Source organism: Equus quagga, chromosome 2 (genome assembly GCF_021613505.1).
Source record: "Equus quagga isolate Etosha38 chromosome 2, UCLA_HA_Equagga_1.0, whole genome shotgun sequence".
In the NCBI taxonomy this organism is placed as follows: Eukaryota; Metazoa; Chordata; class Mammalia; order Perissodactyla; family Equidae; genus Equus; species Equus quagga.
In genome coordinates, this window is record NC_060268.1 from 66,436,709 (window position 1) to 66,454,244 (window position 17,536).

The 17,536-nt window shown below is 40.3% G+C and overlaps 1 protein-coding gene across 3 annotated transcripts in view; it reads left to right on the forward strand.

Moving 5' to 3' along the window:
* The window catches only part of LOC124235605 (protein PML-like), a 46,748-nt gene that overhangs the window by 408 nt on the left and 28,804 nt on the right, over positions 1–17,536 (forward strand). For all 3 annotated transcript variants that reach the window (XM_046653842.1, XM_046653844.1, XM_046653843.1), the window contains exon 2: positions 1,426–1,892. In XM_046653842.1, the coding sequence (XP_046509798.1) occupies positions 1,426–1,892 (467 nt within the window). The remainder of the gene's footprint in view (positions 1–1,425; positions 1,893–17,536) is intronic.

Below are 17,536 nucleotides of genomic sequence, written 5' to 3' on the forward strand. Positions count from 1 at the left end.
CCCTCTTGGCTGTGATAAGGGTAGTGGAGAACAGAAAAGGGAATTAGGATGAGTTAGGGGAGCCTCTGTGGGCTGCGATTCTCTAGGAGCAGGGGGGCAAGATGCCGAGGGTCGGTGGCACCTGGAACTGGACTCTCCTACTGATCCTTACGACTTGCCAGGTAGCCCTTGCTTCAGGGGAAGGACCACAGATTAGGGAGGATGAAGGTAGTAGCCCTGTTGCCCCCACCTGAAGCCAGGGGAATGTCCCAGGTGTGGACAAACTTAAATCTAAGTGCCCAGATCAGAAGGTGGGAAACTGTGGCCCAGACGAGAGAGATGTATCAGCTAAGGCCTCACAGCTCCTGTGGTTTCTCCTCTAGGAAGCCTTCCAGATCCTTCTTGGAAAACCCTGCCCACCCAACCCCCATCCCCAAGGGTGCTTACTGGGTCCTCCTCCTGGAAGCTTTGCCTTAGTCTTCTGGGCAACTCCCCCAGCTAGTTAACATTTATGAGCACTTCTCATGTGCCAGGTACTCTATTGAGCACTTTCTTTTTTTGCATTTTTTTTTACTGTGGTTAAATACCTATAACATAAAATTTACCATTGTTAACCATTTATGAGTGTACAATTAAGTGGCATTAAGTATATTCACGATGTTGTGTAACCATCACCACAGTCTATTTACAGAATTTTTTCATCACCCCAAACAGAAACTCTATACCCTTTAAGCAATAGCTTTCTTATTCTTCCTTCCCACCAGCTCCTGGTATTTCATATCAGTGGAATCGTGCAAGATTTCTCCTTTTGTGTCTGGCTTATTTCATTTAGCATAATGTCTTCGAGGTTCATCCATGTTGTAGCAGAATTTCCTTCTTTAAGGCTAAATAATATTCCATTGTATGAGTAGACCACAGTTTGTTTATTCATTCATTTGTTGATGAACACTTGGGTTATTTCCACTTCTGGCTGTTGTGAATAATGCTCCTGTGAACATGGGTGTGCAAGTATCTGTTTGGGTCCGTGTTTTCAGTCCTTTGGGGTATGTATCTAGAAGTGGAACTGCTGGGTCATATGGTAGTTCCATGTTTAACTTTTTTGAGGTACTCCCAAACTGTATTAAGCACTTTATGTGAGCTTGAAACTTAATGTATATACTTTCTAAACTGAGTTCCTTGAAGGGAGGAATGTATCCTATATATCCTTGTATCTCAGGGCCTGGTACTGTGTCTCAGGGGAAGTGGGTGCTCAGTTAATGGTGGGGTGAGAGCCAGAAGCCTGAGTAAATGGGAGATTGGGTTACTGATAGCCTGGGTTTTGCATCATCCAATAATTGCCTGGAATGGAACATGAAGGCCCATTCCAGCCTCCAGACATAGGGGTGGGTGTCCGGTGGGTAGGAACTCCTGGGACTTAAGGCCTTCCCTCCCTGTCTGGTCCCCCAGCAAACCACAGAGGAGGAATTCCAGTTCCTGCGCTGCCAGGGCTGCCAGGCAGAAGCCAAGTGCCCTAAGTTGCTGCCTTGTCTACACACGCTGTGCTCAGGATGCCTGGAGGTGCCAAGCGTGCGATGCCCCATCTGCCAGGCAACCCCGCCCCCAGGCGCTGACTGGCTGGCCCTGGATAATGTCTTCTTCGAGAGTCTGCAGCGGCGCCTGTCGGTGTACCGGCAGATCGTGGAAGCGCAGGCCATTTGCACCCGCTGCAAAGAGTCCGCCAACTTCTGGTGCTTCGAGTGCGAGCAGCTCCTTTGCTCCAAGTGCGTCGAGGCGCACCAGTGGTTCCTCAAGCATGAGGCCCGACCCCTGCAAGAGCTCCGCAACGAGTCGGTGCGCGAGTTCCTGGACGGCACGCGCAAGTCCAACAACATCTTCTGCTCCAACCCCAACCACCGCACCCCTACGCTGACTAGGTGAGCGGGACGCCCCGGGGTTGGGGTGGCGCATCCAAGAGCCAGGTAGAGGGTGCGGGGAGCAGAGATCCAAAGAGTCACAGCGCTGGGAGCGTGGGACGAGGAACTAGGGTCTTGCAACTCAAAGTGTGGTCCGCAGACCAGCAGCATCTGTGGCCATGACCACAATTTATGCTATCCCACGCGAGAAGGTAGTAAATAGTTTCCAGTTTCCCCCTGTAATAAAGAATGCTATAGGATCATCTTTGTACTCTTATCCAGTAATTTCTTTAGGATAAATTTTTAGAAATGCCATTGCTGGGTGAAGGAGTATGGAAATTTTATGTTCTGATACGTGTTACCAAACTGCCCCTTAGCAAGTCTCAGAGTGCAGTTTTCCACGAGCTCTGCCTGAGGTCTCTAGCTGGGCTCGAGGATGAAACGCAGGAAGTTACTTTCTGTCTGAAAAGTCAAAACTGTTAACACAGTGCTATGTGGGAATGTCTGTGAAAAAAAAATCAACTCCAGTTATCATTATTTTTATTAAACAGCACAAGATTTTGATTCAGTTTTTTGATAGATAATACATTTATGTGATTCAAAAAATCACAAAAAATTTATAAAGAGGGAAGGCAAAGTCTGCGTTCCCCTGTCTGCATTTGCCTGATTCCTACCACTTCTCCGTCCCCCATCCAGTTAACTATTGTTACTAGTTTTGAATGTTTCCAGAGTTTCCTTGTGAAGAAATACACAGATTTATTGGAGTGTATGGTCTTATTTTCCCCCCTTTAGCCAAAATGGTAGCATACCTAGGTGAACTTTTGACCCTCCCCCCAATAGATTGCTTGTATAAGATTCTGTATGTCCTCGTTCTGGGGGATCTGCTTGCAAAGGGAAGGTGCTCTTTGCCCACTGGGAACACACTGCAAACTACAGCCCTGCTAAACTGAGTGTGGCTTGCTTCCTGCATGGAGATTTACCACCTGCACCACTGGCATGTGTTCTCCCCGGATTCCTCAACAGCCGATATTACCGTTTGAATGTGATTTTCTCTCTCTGTTGTTAAGGTTGGGTTCAGTGGCTTTTCATGTGTTTATTGGCCAATTGTGTTTTTTCGTTGTGAATTGCCTATTTACGTCCTTTGCCTATTTGGGTTTCTTTTTTTCTTTTGAGGAGTTAGCCTCTAATTATAAGAGCCTGTTATAGTGCAAATATTTTTCCCATGTTGACCTTTGTCATTTCATTTAACATGAGGTATTGTGTTTAGGTTTTTAGTTTTATATAGTCAAATCCGTTAATCTCTTCCTTTGTGGTGTCTGGCTTTGATCATCCTAGGAAACGTTGTTCCCATTCCAATGTTAAAGATATTTTCTTATACATACTCTAGTTTAGTAATTTCATGGTTTTGTTTTTATAATTAAATCTTTAATTCCTGTGGAATTTATTTTTGTGCGTGGTATAAAGGAGGAATCCTTACTTTGCTTTTCTCTCCAAATGGAAAACCAGTTCTCTCAACTTTTATTGAATAATCCACTCTTGCTTTCCTCTGAAATGCCCTTTAGATCATGTACTAAATGCCCACGTAGTCATGGGTGTGTTTGAAGATCTCTGTTCTGTGCCAATCATCTGACTATTCCTAGGGTAATCCTTACTGCTGTAAGGAAGTCTGTAGCTTTGCATTCGATAGGGCGTGTTGCCATTCTTCTTCAAAAATGATTTTGCTTTTCCTTTGCTCTTATAATTTATGCAGTTTCAGAACTTACATATTCATTGGGATTTTTCTTGAAATTGCATTAAGTCTAGGGAGAATTGGCCTCATCTCTGGTTATACCTTTTAGTTGTTATAGTTTTTCACATGTCTTGAGCTTTTAGAGTTAAACTTATAATATTGAATAATATTGTGAATGGAATATGTTTCCATTATGATTTCTCACTGGTTATCATTAACATTCACTAATGCTCTTAATTTATGTACAGTAACATTTAGTCATCTTGTTGAGCTCTTTTATTCTTGTAAGTTTTTCAATTGATTGTTTGGGTTTTCTGGGTTAGCAGTCGTATCTGCGAATAATAAAAACTTTTTTCTTTCCAGCATTTACACATATTACCTCTTTGTAGCTTGTTTCATTGGCCAAAACAATATTGAATAATTCACAGAAGTGATTAGAAAAGGCAACTTTATCTTATTCCTTTCTTTCACCAGAAAGTTTCTTATGTTTTCTTGCTCAGTAGGCTGCTTGTTATTGACTTCCTTAGGTAACTTTTTAAAGTCACATTATGAAAGTTGCCTGCCTCCCATTTCCAGTTTACTAAGAGTTTTGTTCTTGCTGTTATTTTACTTTATTTTATTTTTAACTCAAGAATGAGTGTTCTTTTGGACTCTATGGAGGTGTCCTTTTACCTTTTATACAATGAATTATATCAATAGGTTTCTTTATGACGAACCATTTTTTAATTCCCAGGAGGAAAAAGTGTCTTTGGTCATGGCATACTACTGTTTTAATTGATAGCTAGATTCCATTTAGTACTCTTTTATTTAAGCTATTATCTGTTTTTATAGATATGATCAATTTTTATGAGTATGTGTGATTTCTTTAAGTTTTCTGATCCATTTATACTAATTTCTTTCAATGAATTTGTAAGCTTTCCGTTTTTGAACATGATAATGTATATAAATTGCTTAGCACAGGGCCTGGCACATATTAAGTACTTAATAAATGTTAAAATCTTACTATTCTTATAATTTCTCTTCTCTGGAACAGTTTAAAGAACATAAGCAATTTAGGCTTATAGAAGTTTCTTGAAAAACTATCTGAGACTGATGCCTTTTTTTGGAGAATAGATTTTTTTCCCATGGTGTTGATCTGTTTGGGATCTTGAGTCAGATTTTCTGGAAAATTTTCTAGTTTATTCTGAGTTATCTTTCATAATTTAAAACTCTCTATACCTGTAATTATATTTCCTTTCTTCTTTCTTTTTTTTTTTTCTGCCTTTTCTCCCCAAATCCCCCCGGTACATAGTTGTATATCTTAGTTGCAGGTCCTTCTAGTTGTGGCATGTGGGACACTGCCTCAACGTGGCCTGATGAGTGGTGCCATGTCCGCACCCAGGATCCGAACTGGCAAAACCCTGGGCCTGCCACAGCGGAGCCAGCGAGCTTAACCACTCGGCCATGGGGCTGGCCCCTCCTTTCTTATTTCTAATGTTGTATGTTTGTAATTATTTTAGTGATCTTTTGAGAGCACTAGCTTTTGGTCTTTCCTTTTATTGCTTACGGATATTAATGTTTTTCTTTTTTCTAATTAATCATTTTGTTTTTATCATCATTTTCTTTGTTTTACATTTTTGTCATTATTCATCACCTAACTCATTGAACTAAATAAATGAACTTTAATTCATTTATTTGCTATCCTTATTGTTTAATAAGCTCCTCTGAATATGACTTTTGCTGCATCCCATAACTTTGATAAGTAGTGTTCACATAGTCAATCATTTCTCAAAAATATATAATTTCAATCTTTTCTCTTTTGGAAAATTTTCTGTTTGATGGATGAGTTTTGGGAAGAGTAATTTCTGAAATTTTCAAGTGGTTTGTGATGTTAGGTTTCTATATTTGATGTTAATTTCTACATTATGGTCAGTTAACGTGTAAGAGTTCTATATTTGAGACAATATTGAGCTTTTCTTTGGAGCCTACCATATTCCTTGGACTAACATATTACTAGGATTTAAAAAAATATGTATTCTTTATGTAGCACATGCACACACACATACACCAATATATCTCCTCTTTGTACACTTGTTTAGGTTTTTAACAAACATATTAAAACATATGTGTGTGTATCTCTCAATCAAGAGTAGATTATGACTATTCTTCTAGATAGGATAAAACCTTTAGCATACTTTTTCTTCACTCCTCTTTCCCTTCCCAGACTCAAATTTAATTGAAATAACATGAAATTTTAATTCTAGATTATTACCAAATTTTTTATGCCTTTTCTATTCCAAGCATCCTTTCTTAACAGTTATTAAGTGTCATCATCACATTATAACCCACTTGTTATGTATTATCTTAGATTTTAATTGGTTTCATTGCTCACATAATTTTTTCTATAGCATATCTTCTCCTTTCTTGAATTATTTAAGGTGATTAATTTCCCATTTGGCTGGAATGCTTCAAGTAATTTTTGGTGTTGCTTTTCAGAAAGAGTTTACTTTCTGAGACCTTAAGTGTCTTAACTTGCATGTCACACAGAAAGGAAAGCTTCGCTAGGTTTAAGAGTCTGAAGTCACAATCACAGTTCTTTCATCTTGGAATGTATAAACATTGCTTCATAAATTTCTGGCCTCCGCTCTTGCAGGTGAGGAATTCAGTTGTCTAATTATTTTTCCTTTGCGGGTAATCTGTTTTTTGTTTGCTAAGGATATCTATAGAAGTTTTTCTTTATTCTTGGGAAGGATTGATCAAGCTATATCCAGAGCTAGGTCCTTTTTCTTTCCTCAATAATCTTCCATGATATTGTTGATCTGAAAATTCAAGTCTTTCTTCAGATCAAAGAAATTGTCTTCTGCTTTTTTGTGAATTGATTTCCCTTCATTTGCTTATGTTTTCTTTTTGCAACTGTTGTTGTGTAGAGATTAGAATTCCAAATCCATCTACCTTTTTTTTCATTAATTCTGTTACTTTGCCTTTTTTCTTCTAGATTCTCAGAGTTTGTTGAATTGATTTTCTAATTGACCAACTGTTTTTTTTAGGAGACTCCTTTCTCTTTGCTGCATGTGTGGAGTTTTGTGGGTTTGGTTTTTTCCCTAGCCGTTGTGTTTTTTAATTGCCGAGAAAGGTTCATGTTCTTAGGATGCTTTTTCTTGTCAGCCTGCTGTTGTTTTCCAGTGTAGTATGTTCTTAAATCTCCCTGAAAAACAAACTTAGAATTTTTAGAAGGTTTGTGTTTCTTACATTACCCTTTTCTCAGTATGGGCTGAGAATCAGTTTGGTCCCCATTTTGGCTGCTGATTCTCTTTACAGGTCCCATGGTTCTGTGTTATCTGCTCACGTGTAAATGTTGACATCCACAGTGCAGAGTTTTAGTAGCTGACATAGGCCAACAGCAGCTGTGTAAACCCCAAGTGACACCTCTCACCCCGCGGTGAGGACAGGGCCTCCCCCATAGAGCCCAGGTGGCAGCTTACAAGTGGTCCCACTTCTAACGCGGGGGTCCGGATGGATTCCTCCCCTGGTACAATGGGCAAGGCTGGTCCCGCTAGCCAGAGGCTAGGATTCTGGTCCCTTGAGCCTGGTGGATGGCTTCAGAAACCTGGTCATGTTGCTTAAAAATCATACACGCACATACGGCTTACATCGTTTCAAAATTTACCAGTGATTCCTTGAAAAACTCAGCTTCTTTTTACTGCGCAATACCTCAGTGCCATAAATAACCCACAACTTTCTTCAGGTCGTGAACCACTCCACCCTTCCACATAGAGCTAATTTAGGGCTTACCCTAGAGAGCAGCCCCAGAGGTGGCTTTACAACTTAGAACTCAGCCTGAGAGTGTCTGCCCTGGGGCTGCTGGCTCTTGATCACCAGGCCTGTGGAGTCCATTCTTTTACCCCTCCTTCCTGCTGTACTGTGTGGCAGGCCCTCTGCTGGGTGCTAGGGTATAAACATGAACAGATATAGCCCTGGCCCTCCACGAGGTCACAGTCTGGTGGCCACAGCAACAGATCCACAATTAATAGTCAAGGCTGCAAAGTGCAGCAAGGAAGCCAGCTCAGCGGAAGCCTGCTCACCAGCCTCACTCCGTGCTGATAGGACGTTGGCATCACACTGTCCTCAGTGTTACATTTTCCCCTGCCAGTATCCCCGTCTAGCACAGGGCTGACATCTGGTGTGTGCTCAGTTGATTATTTACGAGAGGAAGGAATAAGGAAGGCAGTCACAAAGGTGAGTGATCTCCAAAAAGGCCACCTGCCCAGCCTGCTTTGACTGGGGAAGGCAGAGTCCAAGAGGGTGTCACACTTAGCCTGACATGCAAGGAAGGAGAAATGGCAAGGGGGTAAGTTGTGTGCAAAGACAGGGGCACTATCAGGTCTGCTGCATTTCAGGTACTGCAAGTAAAGGGTGTGCATGAGGGCAGGGGCTGAAAGGGTGAGCTGGGGTGAGACGTGGGGGGCCTGGAGGAGTTAGGACTCTGTCCTACAATTTCTAGAACATAGAATGTTCTTAGCTTGGTCCTTTTTCTTGCAGTTTACTGTTGTTTTACCGGTGAATATCCTGGAGAACACAGTGTGAAGGGACCCTGTGCGGGGCTGTGTTGGAAACCCACTGATGGGTGTTAAGGCAGAGAGTAGGATGATCGTATCATCCATCAAAGTGGTACTTTGATTGAAGTGAGCAAGTTTGGGAGCAGGGAGACTAGTATTTGTTTCTTTGGCTGTATGCTTATGTATATTTCACCCATTCCATAAAGGATTTGAGGAGATTTAACCACCATACTGTTGGGGATATGTACCCAACAGAAACTGAAGCAAAGAATCTGAACCAGGGAAAAGGGAGTCCCATTGGGAGACTGAAGCCATAGTGCAGGTGGGAGTGAGGCCTGCAAGAGTGCGGAGATGGAGGGGTGGAGAAAAGGCCAGAGTCTCGTGTTGCCAGGGCCTGCTTGACCTGCAGATCAGAGTGGCTACCCACCTTCCCATCATGTCTGCTTGGGAGCGCTGGGGAGTGCCTTCCACCCACGAGTAATATGGGTCTAGGACTGCAGGTGGAGTTGAGACCCATGTCTGAGTGTCAGATTCCAAAGCTTGGCCAGTTGGTGGGGGACGGGGGATTAATCCAGGGCCATCAAAGCTTGTAGCCAGAAAAAGCTTGAATTGTAGTTGAATGGAGAAAACAGAAGACCTATTAATCAAGTTTGAGAGGTGTGATGAGATCATGAACTGGGAAAAGAGTTCCCAAGAACAGAAGTTGGAACGATTGGCAACAGGTCGGGGAGAAGCATGCTGGACAGCCGAGGGGAGGGGTCATGGCAGAGGTGGACATCATGCAGTGGCAGAGCTGATGGCAAGGAAGAGAAGGGCTGCTGGCTGAATGGAAATGGAAAAGATAGGTTCAGATGGGTGTGCTTAGGGTCAGGCTGGGGGAAGAAAGCCAGGCGCCAAGGGTGCAGACTCTAAGGAGCCCCCTAGCCCTCATGAATCAAGTGAGTGCTCCTGAGGTTTGCAGCCTGGGTGTCTGGCTGCCCTGCCTGGAGCCCTCCGTGAAGTTATCAGTAAATTGCATCTTATTGGGGATTGAGATCTCACTGGGATTGAATGCTGGCTGTGAGGAGCACCACATGGGCAGAAGAAAGGCTGCTGCCAGGAGTTAGGCTACGAACAACCCATTTTCAAATTTTTCTCTGAACTCATCTGGGGAACTTGGTTTCAGAGCCAGGGGCAACTGCTTTTCCTTTCATGGGGGGACCTTGAAGGTAGACTTGGTTGAATAATATGTGGTTAAAAGGGATTTCCCCCGCCCATGGTGACCTATGTTTTGGAGAAAGAAGCGAGAAATTTAAAGTGACCCAAGCCAAGACCAGGGTTAGGGTTGGCGTCCCTGTCTCACTACTCCTGAATCCCCATCTCTGCTTTCTCCAGCTGTAAGGAGTGGGCTTTGCTGCTCAGGGATGGAGGCCTCAGATGTGTTAGAAGAATCTTTGACAGTCAGACTTGAAATTAACAGCCTTTTGTCTTGATTCCTAACTCATAAAATTAAACTGCCTGGAACCACATCTGACCATCTGACCATCCAGCCATTGAGAAACCATTGATTGAGCATTTATTTCATGCCAGCATTGTGATCACTGTTGCCAGGCGAATAAGGATCCCTGACTCTGAAGTCTGAATCTATGGAGGGTTTCTGCCTATGGATAAGTTGCTGTGTTCCACAGCAGAGACTCATAGGTCTCAGGAGACACATTCAGATAAAGCACTGGGACCATTTTTTTTTATTGTGGTAACATTGGTTTATAACATTATATAAATTTCAGGTGTGCATCATTATATTTTGATTTCTGTGTAGATTACATAATGTTCACCACCCAAAGACTAATTGCAATCCATCACCATACACATATGCCTAATCACCCCTGTCGACTTCCCCTCTCCCTGCTTCCCCTCTGGTAACTATCAATCCAATCTCTGTCTCTATGTGTTTCTTTGTCGTTTTAATCTTCTACTTATGAGTGAGATCGTATGGTATTTGACTTTCTCCGTCTGACTTATTTCACTTAGCATAATTCCCTCAGGGTCCATCCATGTTGTCACAAATGGCTGGATTTCATTGTTTCTTATGGCTGAGTAGTATTCCATTGTGTATATATACCACATCTTTATCCATTCATCTCTTAATGGTCACTTAGGTTGTTTCCAAGTCTTGGCTATTGTGAATAATGCTGCAATGAACATAGGAGTGCATGTATCTTTATACATTCATGTCTTCATGTTCTTTGGATAAATACCCAGCAGTGGAATACCTGGATTGTATGGTAGATCTATTCTTAAATTTTTGAGGAATCCCCGTACTATTTTCCATAGTGGCTGTACCAGTTTGCACTCCCACCAGCAGTATATGAGAGTTTCCTTTTCACCATATCCTCTCCAACACTTCTTGTTTCCTGTCTTGTTATTTATAGCCATTCTGACAGGCGTGGGGTGACATCTCATTGTAGTTTTGATTTGCATTTCCCTGATAGTTAATGATGTTGAACATCTTTTCACTTGCCTATGGCCATCTGTATATCTTCTTTGGAGAAATGTCTGTTCAGATCTTTTGCCCAATTTTAAATTGGGTTGTCAGTTTTTTTGTTGTGGAGATGTATGTGTTCTTTGTGTATTTTGGATATTAATAACCCCTTATCAGATACGTGGTTTGCAAATATCTTCTCCCAATTGTTAGGTTGTCTTTTCGTTTTGTTGATGGTTTCCTTTGCTGTGCAGAAGCTTTTTAGTTTGATGTAGTCCCATTTGTTTATTTCTTCTGTTGTTTTCCTTGCCTGATCAGACATGGTACTTGAAAATATGCTACTAAGACCCATGTCGAAGAGCGTACTGCCTGTTTTCTTCTAGAAGTTTCATGGTTTCAGGTCTTACATTCAAGTCTTTAATCCATTTTGAGTTAATTTTTGTGTATGATGTACGATAATGATCTACTTTCATTCTTTTGCATTCTTTTTACCATGCTGTTTTGGTTACTATTGCTTTGTAGTATATTTTGACATCAGGAAGTGTCATACCTCCAGCTTTGTTCTTTTTCTCAGGATTCCTTTGGTTATTTGGGGTCTTTTGTTGTTCCATATAAATTTTAGGATTCTTTATTCTATTTCTGTGAAAATTGTTGTTGTGACTTTGATAGAGATTGCATTGAATCTGTAGATTGTTTAGGAAGTAGGGACATTTTAACTATGTTAATTCTTTCCATCAAAGAGCATGGAATATCTTTCCGTTTCTTTGTCTTCTTCAATTTCTTTCAACAATGTTTTATAGCTTTCAGTGTGCAGATCTTTCACCTCTTTGGTTAAGTTTGTTCCTAGGTATTTTATTCTTTTTGTTGCAATTGTAAATGAGATTATATTCTTAATTTCTTTTTCTGCTGCTTCATTGTCAGTGTATAGAAATGCAACTGATTTTTGTATGTTGATTTTGTATCCTACAACTTTACCATATTCATTTATTATTTCTAAATGATTTTTAGTGGATTCTTTAGGGTTTTCTAGATATAAAATCACGTCATCTGCAAATAGTGACAGTTTTACTTCTTCCTTTCCAATTTGGATGCCTTTTATTTCTTTTTCTTGCCTGATTGCTCTGGCTAAGACTTCCAGTACTTATGTTAAATAAGAGTGGTGAAAGTGGGTAGCCTTGTCTGGTTCCTGTTCTTAGAGAGAAATAGCTTTCAGTTTTTCTCCATTGAGAATGATATTAGCTGTGGGTTTGTCATATATGGCCTTTATTATGTTGAAGTACTTTCCTTCTATACCCATCTTATTCAGAGTTTTTATCCTAAGTGGATGCTGTATCTTGTCAAATGCTTTCTCTGCATCTATTGAGATGATCGTGTGATTTTTATTCTTCATTTCATTAGTGTGATGTATCACATTGATTGATTTGCGGATGTTGAACCATCCCTACATCCCTGGAATAAATCCCACTTGATCATGGTGTATGATCTTTTTAATGTATTGTTGTATTCGATTTGCTAGTATTTTGTTGAGGATTTTTACATCAACGTTCATCAGTGATACTGGCCTGTAATTTTCTTTTTTTGTGTTGTCCATTTCTGGTTTTGATATCAGGATAATGTTGGCTTCGTAGAATGAGTTAGGAAGCTCCCCCTCCTCTTCAACTTTGGAAGACTTTGAGAAGGATAGGTATTGTCTTCTTTGAATGTTTGGTAGAATTTACCAGGGAAGCTGTCTTGTCCTGGACTTTTATTATTTGGAAGGTTTTTGACTACTGTTTCGATCTTCTTACTGGTGATTGGTCTATTCAAATTCTCTACTTCTTCTTCTTTATTTTTAAAGATTGGCACCTGAGCTAACAACTATTGCCAATCCTCTTTTTTGTTTCTTTTTTCTGCCTTTTCTCCCCAAATACCCCCAGTACATAGTTGTATATTTTAGTTGTGGGTCCTCCTAGTTATAGCATGTGGGACACCACCTCAGCATGGCCTGACCAGTGGTGCCATGTCCACACTCAGGATCTGAATCAGTGAAACCCGGGGCCACTGAATCAGAGTGCGTGAACTCAACCACCTGGCCACGGGGCTGGCCCCTCAAATCTCTGCTTCTTGATTCAGTTATGGAAGGTGGTATGATTCTACGAATTTATCCACTTCTTCTAGATTATCCAATTTGTTGGTGTATAGCTTTTCATGATATTCTCTTAAAATCTTTTGTATTTCTGGGGTGTCCATTGTAATTTCTCCTCTTTCATTTCTGATTTTATTTATTTGAGCCTTCTCTCTTTTTTTCTTGGTGAGTCTACCTAAAGGTTTGTCAATTTTTTTTATCTTTTCAAAGAACCAGCTCTTGGTTTCATTGTTTTTTTCTATTGTTTTTTTAGTCTCTATCTCATTTATTTCTGCTCTGATTTTTGTTATTTTCTTCCTTCTGCTGATTTGGGGCTTTGTTTGTTCTTCTTTTTCCAGTTCCTTTAGGTGCAATGTTAGATTGTTTATTTGGGATTTTTCTTGTTTGTTCAGGTAGGCCTGAATTGCTATGAAGAACCACTTTTGCTGTATCCCATAAATTTTGGCATGTAGTATTTTCATTTGTCTCCAGGAATTTTTGGATTTCTCCTTTGATTTCTTCATTGACCCAATCGTTCAGTAGCATTTTGTTTAATCTCCACATATTTGTGGCTTTTCTGATTTTTTTCCTGTAGCTGATTTCTAGTTTCATACCTTTATGGTCAGAAAACATGCTTGGTATTATTTCAGTCCTCTTAAATTTATTGAGACTTGTTTTGTGGCCTAATATGTGATCATATTAGGGAGATCATACCGGAGAATGTTCCATGTGCATTTGAAAAGAATGTGTATTCTGTGGGTTTTGATGGAGTGTTCTGTATGTATCTATTAAGTCCATCTGGTCTAATGTGTCGTTTAAGGCCAATGTTTCCTTATTGATCTTCTGTTTGGATGGTCTACCCATTGGTGTAAGCGGAGTGTTAAATTCCCCCACCATTATTGTGTTACCATCTGTGTCTCCTTTTATGTCTGTTAATAATTGCTCTATATTTTTAGGTGCTCCTATGCTGGGTGCATAGATATTTAGAGGTATTCTATCCTCTTGTTGGATTGTTCCCTGTATCATTATGTGGTGCCCTTCTTTGTCTCTTGTTACAGTTTTTGTTTTAAAATCTATTTTGTCTGATAAAAGTATTGCTAACCCAGCTTTCTTTTCTTTGCCATTTGCATGGAGTATCTTTTTCTGTCCCTTCACTTTGTTTGTGGAGTGTCTTTAGGTCTGAAGTGTGTCTCTTGTATGCAGCATATATATGGGTCTTGTTATTTTACCCAATTGGCCATGCTGTGACTGTTTTAAGGAGGGAAAAGTTGTGTTTAATTGGGAGGATCAGGGAAACCATGATGAAAGAGTTGATATTTGAGCTGGACCTTGAAAAGATTGGTCTGTATGAGTTGCAACTAAAACAAATGTATAAATTAGTAACAAACTTTTAGTTAATGGCTTAAGCAAAAAATGGGTGAATGGCTTATTTAAGTGAATAGGGTTGTGGCAGGCTTCTGACTTGACCCGATTATATATTCGAGTTGCGTCACCAGGACCTGCTTTCTCTGTATTTCTTGAGACCTGGCTTTCCTCCAAGTCAGCTCCTTTCACAGAAGGATTTCTCCCTCTCGGTTGCGAGATGATTGCAGCAGCTCCATTACACACCCTCATCCTCAAATCCAGTGGGAAAGAACAAGAATCTCTTCCAGGAATTCTAAGCCAAGGCTCAGCGTGTCTAGGGTTGGATCAGGTTCCTGTCCATGAAAGGGTCACTGAGGCTGTGGGGATTACTCAGATTGACTTAGGTGTCAGACATGGGCTCCCCCAAAGCTCATGGGCTGAGAGTGGGGAGTCTGTATCTCCCTAAAGGGAAAGGCCAATTCCATATGGTATAAAAAGAAAGAGGAATATGTCCTTAATACATCTTAGAAAAATGTCCTGCAACCACTTCAAGTGAAAGCAAAGAAAAGATTCCAGGTGTCTGGAATGCAGTGGGGCAGAAACCGAAGTGCCGGGGACAGGTTTGAAGCCAGCCTCAAGTGACGCTCCTGTCCCCTTGGGACCTGGGCAGCCGCTTTCCAGAAGGAAGCTTTCTCTTTTCCAATATGATCAGAGAATGGGCTGTTCTGGGTGAGTTCTGCCTCTTGTTAACACAGTAGAGCACTTGCCTATCTTTTGAGATGTTTTTCCTACGCTGTTATCTTAATTCCCTCACCCTCCTGTAAGATTATTGAGGAAGAGAGGGCCGCTCCCATTGTATAAATGAGACGAGAGGCCAGAGTGTTAATGGAAGCTAACCCTCAACTAGAAGGTCTTGTCTGAGCCAGGGCCAGCACAGGTTGCGGGGTTCCCTGACTGCAGACTGCACACCTTTCCTGTACCGCTAGCCTCTCTGTGCAGGCGGTCCTCAACTAGCTACCAGCTGAGCTGCAGAAAAGGATTCTGCAAGTTACTTGTTTAGAGCTCGAGTGTATTTTCCCTTAGAATTAGATTATTAAAAGAAACTATGCAATTTAAACAATGTTAAATTTAATTTCCCTTCATTTTAACAGAAGAAAAAGATACTGAAGTAAAATTGGACTTGCTAAACTTCAAAGAAATAGTTCTTCATCCTAAAATATCTCCTTAAAGGTCTCTAAGATAAAGCAAAAAAATGACAAAGACATTAAGATGTTGGAGTCATTATAGTTTGTTTTTAATGAAACACTTCCATTTTAGACAATAGTAACTAGTCTCTGCTAAGAAAGATCAGGATGGTCTGCTCCCGTCTCTCTGGTCTTGGTCATATGTCACAATGGCTCTAATGCACAGCAGTGGTCCTTTTACTTCAACATCACTTTTCAGGAATTCTATATTTTTATTTGGCTCTTAATTGGAGGGATGTTGTCAATGAGCAGTTTTTTTTTCAAGAAGGACTTCTGTCCTGGAGTCTGTTGGTGTTGAGAATGTCTGTTGGTTGCTCATATACTTGAACGCCGTCTTGGCTGGGTACAAGCCTGGGGCCCTTCTTTGCTCAGAACCATGTAGACCCTGCTGTGTTGTCTACCAGCATCAATGTTCATGGGGCCAAATTTATTTGCCTTTTCTGTCTTGATGCCTAAAGATGTTTTTCATTCTTGAAGTTTATTAATTTAACTAAGCTGTCTTGGTGTTGAGCATTTTATATCAAATTATTCTGGAATCTGGCATGCCCCTTCAATCTAAAAATTTTTATTATTTCAATGAAATTTTCTTACGTTACTCTTCCTCCTCTTTCTTCCTCTTTCTTTTCCTTTTTAGTTTCCTCTTCTTGCTTTATTACCATTAGTATTACAATTTTTAATTTATTATTTTTAGGTTTTTCAGATTACTAATCTTAACAGTATTACAACAATTTGGGGGAAACTTATTTATTTAATGACTGTTGAAGGAGTAATGAAGATCAGAACCACAGTATACATTCAAAGCTACATGAAATCATTTTATACACATTTTTATAGAAGTACTTGAGAATATCAAAATTGTTTGTGTCACATCAGGAGTTACTGCCTGTTTTCTGTGTCACCAGATTCTATTAACATTGAATGATTAACTTTAGTCATTGAATTTTGTAACAAATTCCTGCTTTGGCATATTTTACTATTTGGATTCGTTCTGCCAAAGCTGTTAGAGTTGGTGAGGTATTTTGAAATTGCCCTGTCTAAATAGAAGAGCTGCCTGTTTATTCCATATGTTTTTTAACTAATATAGTGTTAAGTTATTGTTACCTTAATCACCAAATAACATTTTTCTTATCCATGGCTTTAGTTACTCTCACTCATGGCTTTAATGAACTGGTTGTTTCATCCATCTCCTCTGCCATTTCATTTACTGAAATTAGATCAGATTTAAATAGCTTGATAATCACTGCACTTATCTATGTGATAAACTGTGTTCTATGGTCTTGCAACATTTACTGGCATGTAAATTCATATTGCATTAATGTTCATTAATATCCAGTACCGTATAATTATAGTACATTATTATAAAACTCAATGAATTTCCCCAAGTGATCAACTTTGCTCCAAAGATTGAATCTCTTTTATTAACATATAACTTATGTAATGCTTTAAAAATGTCTTGCACTTGCTACTTTTCCTGTTGCACTCTGAGTGGCACCCTTCTGTGTGTACATGTGCAGTTAACATCCTCTTTTCTTTCACAGCTCCAGAATGTCCAGTGTATACCTGGCACAGTGCAAGTCACTTCACATACACCAGCCCACCTTTGTCCTTGCAACGGTCTGTGAAAGAGGCATCCTTATCCCCATTTTATAGATGGGAAATTAAAACTCCAAGAGAGAAAGTAGTTTACTCATGGCCTCATAGCTAGGAATTGGAAGAGCTCAGATTCAGGCCCAAGTCTGCCCACCTCCAGAACCTATACAATTTCTGCTGTCAGGTGGTCTCTGGCATGGCAGTTTAGAGACAGGCAGCTTTAGGATGGGGAGATTGAGAACTCAGGACATGTGTCGGGGCTTCTATTAAAATATTAAAAAGGTCATCAGTTCACTGAATGCTCATAAAGGGATGAGCAAAGCAATACACCTCAGGAAAGAAGAGAAAGAGCTTTCTTGTAATTCCTAGATGGGATGTTTTTTGAGGGTTCCCCATTGCCTCCTATTTAAAGTGCAAACTCCTTTGCTTAGAATTGATTATGGAAACTTTTGGAAAATCTAAATAGGTGAAAAGGGGGAGGGAGAAAGAAAAAGAAGGTAACTATTATCAATATAGACTTTTTCCTTTCCTTCCTGCTCTCTCTCTCTTTTTTTTTTTGAAGATAGGCACCAGCTAACATCTGTTGCCAATCTTCTTTTTCTTTTTTCTTTTCTTCTTCTCCCCAAAGCCCCCCAGTACATAGTTGTATATTCTAGTT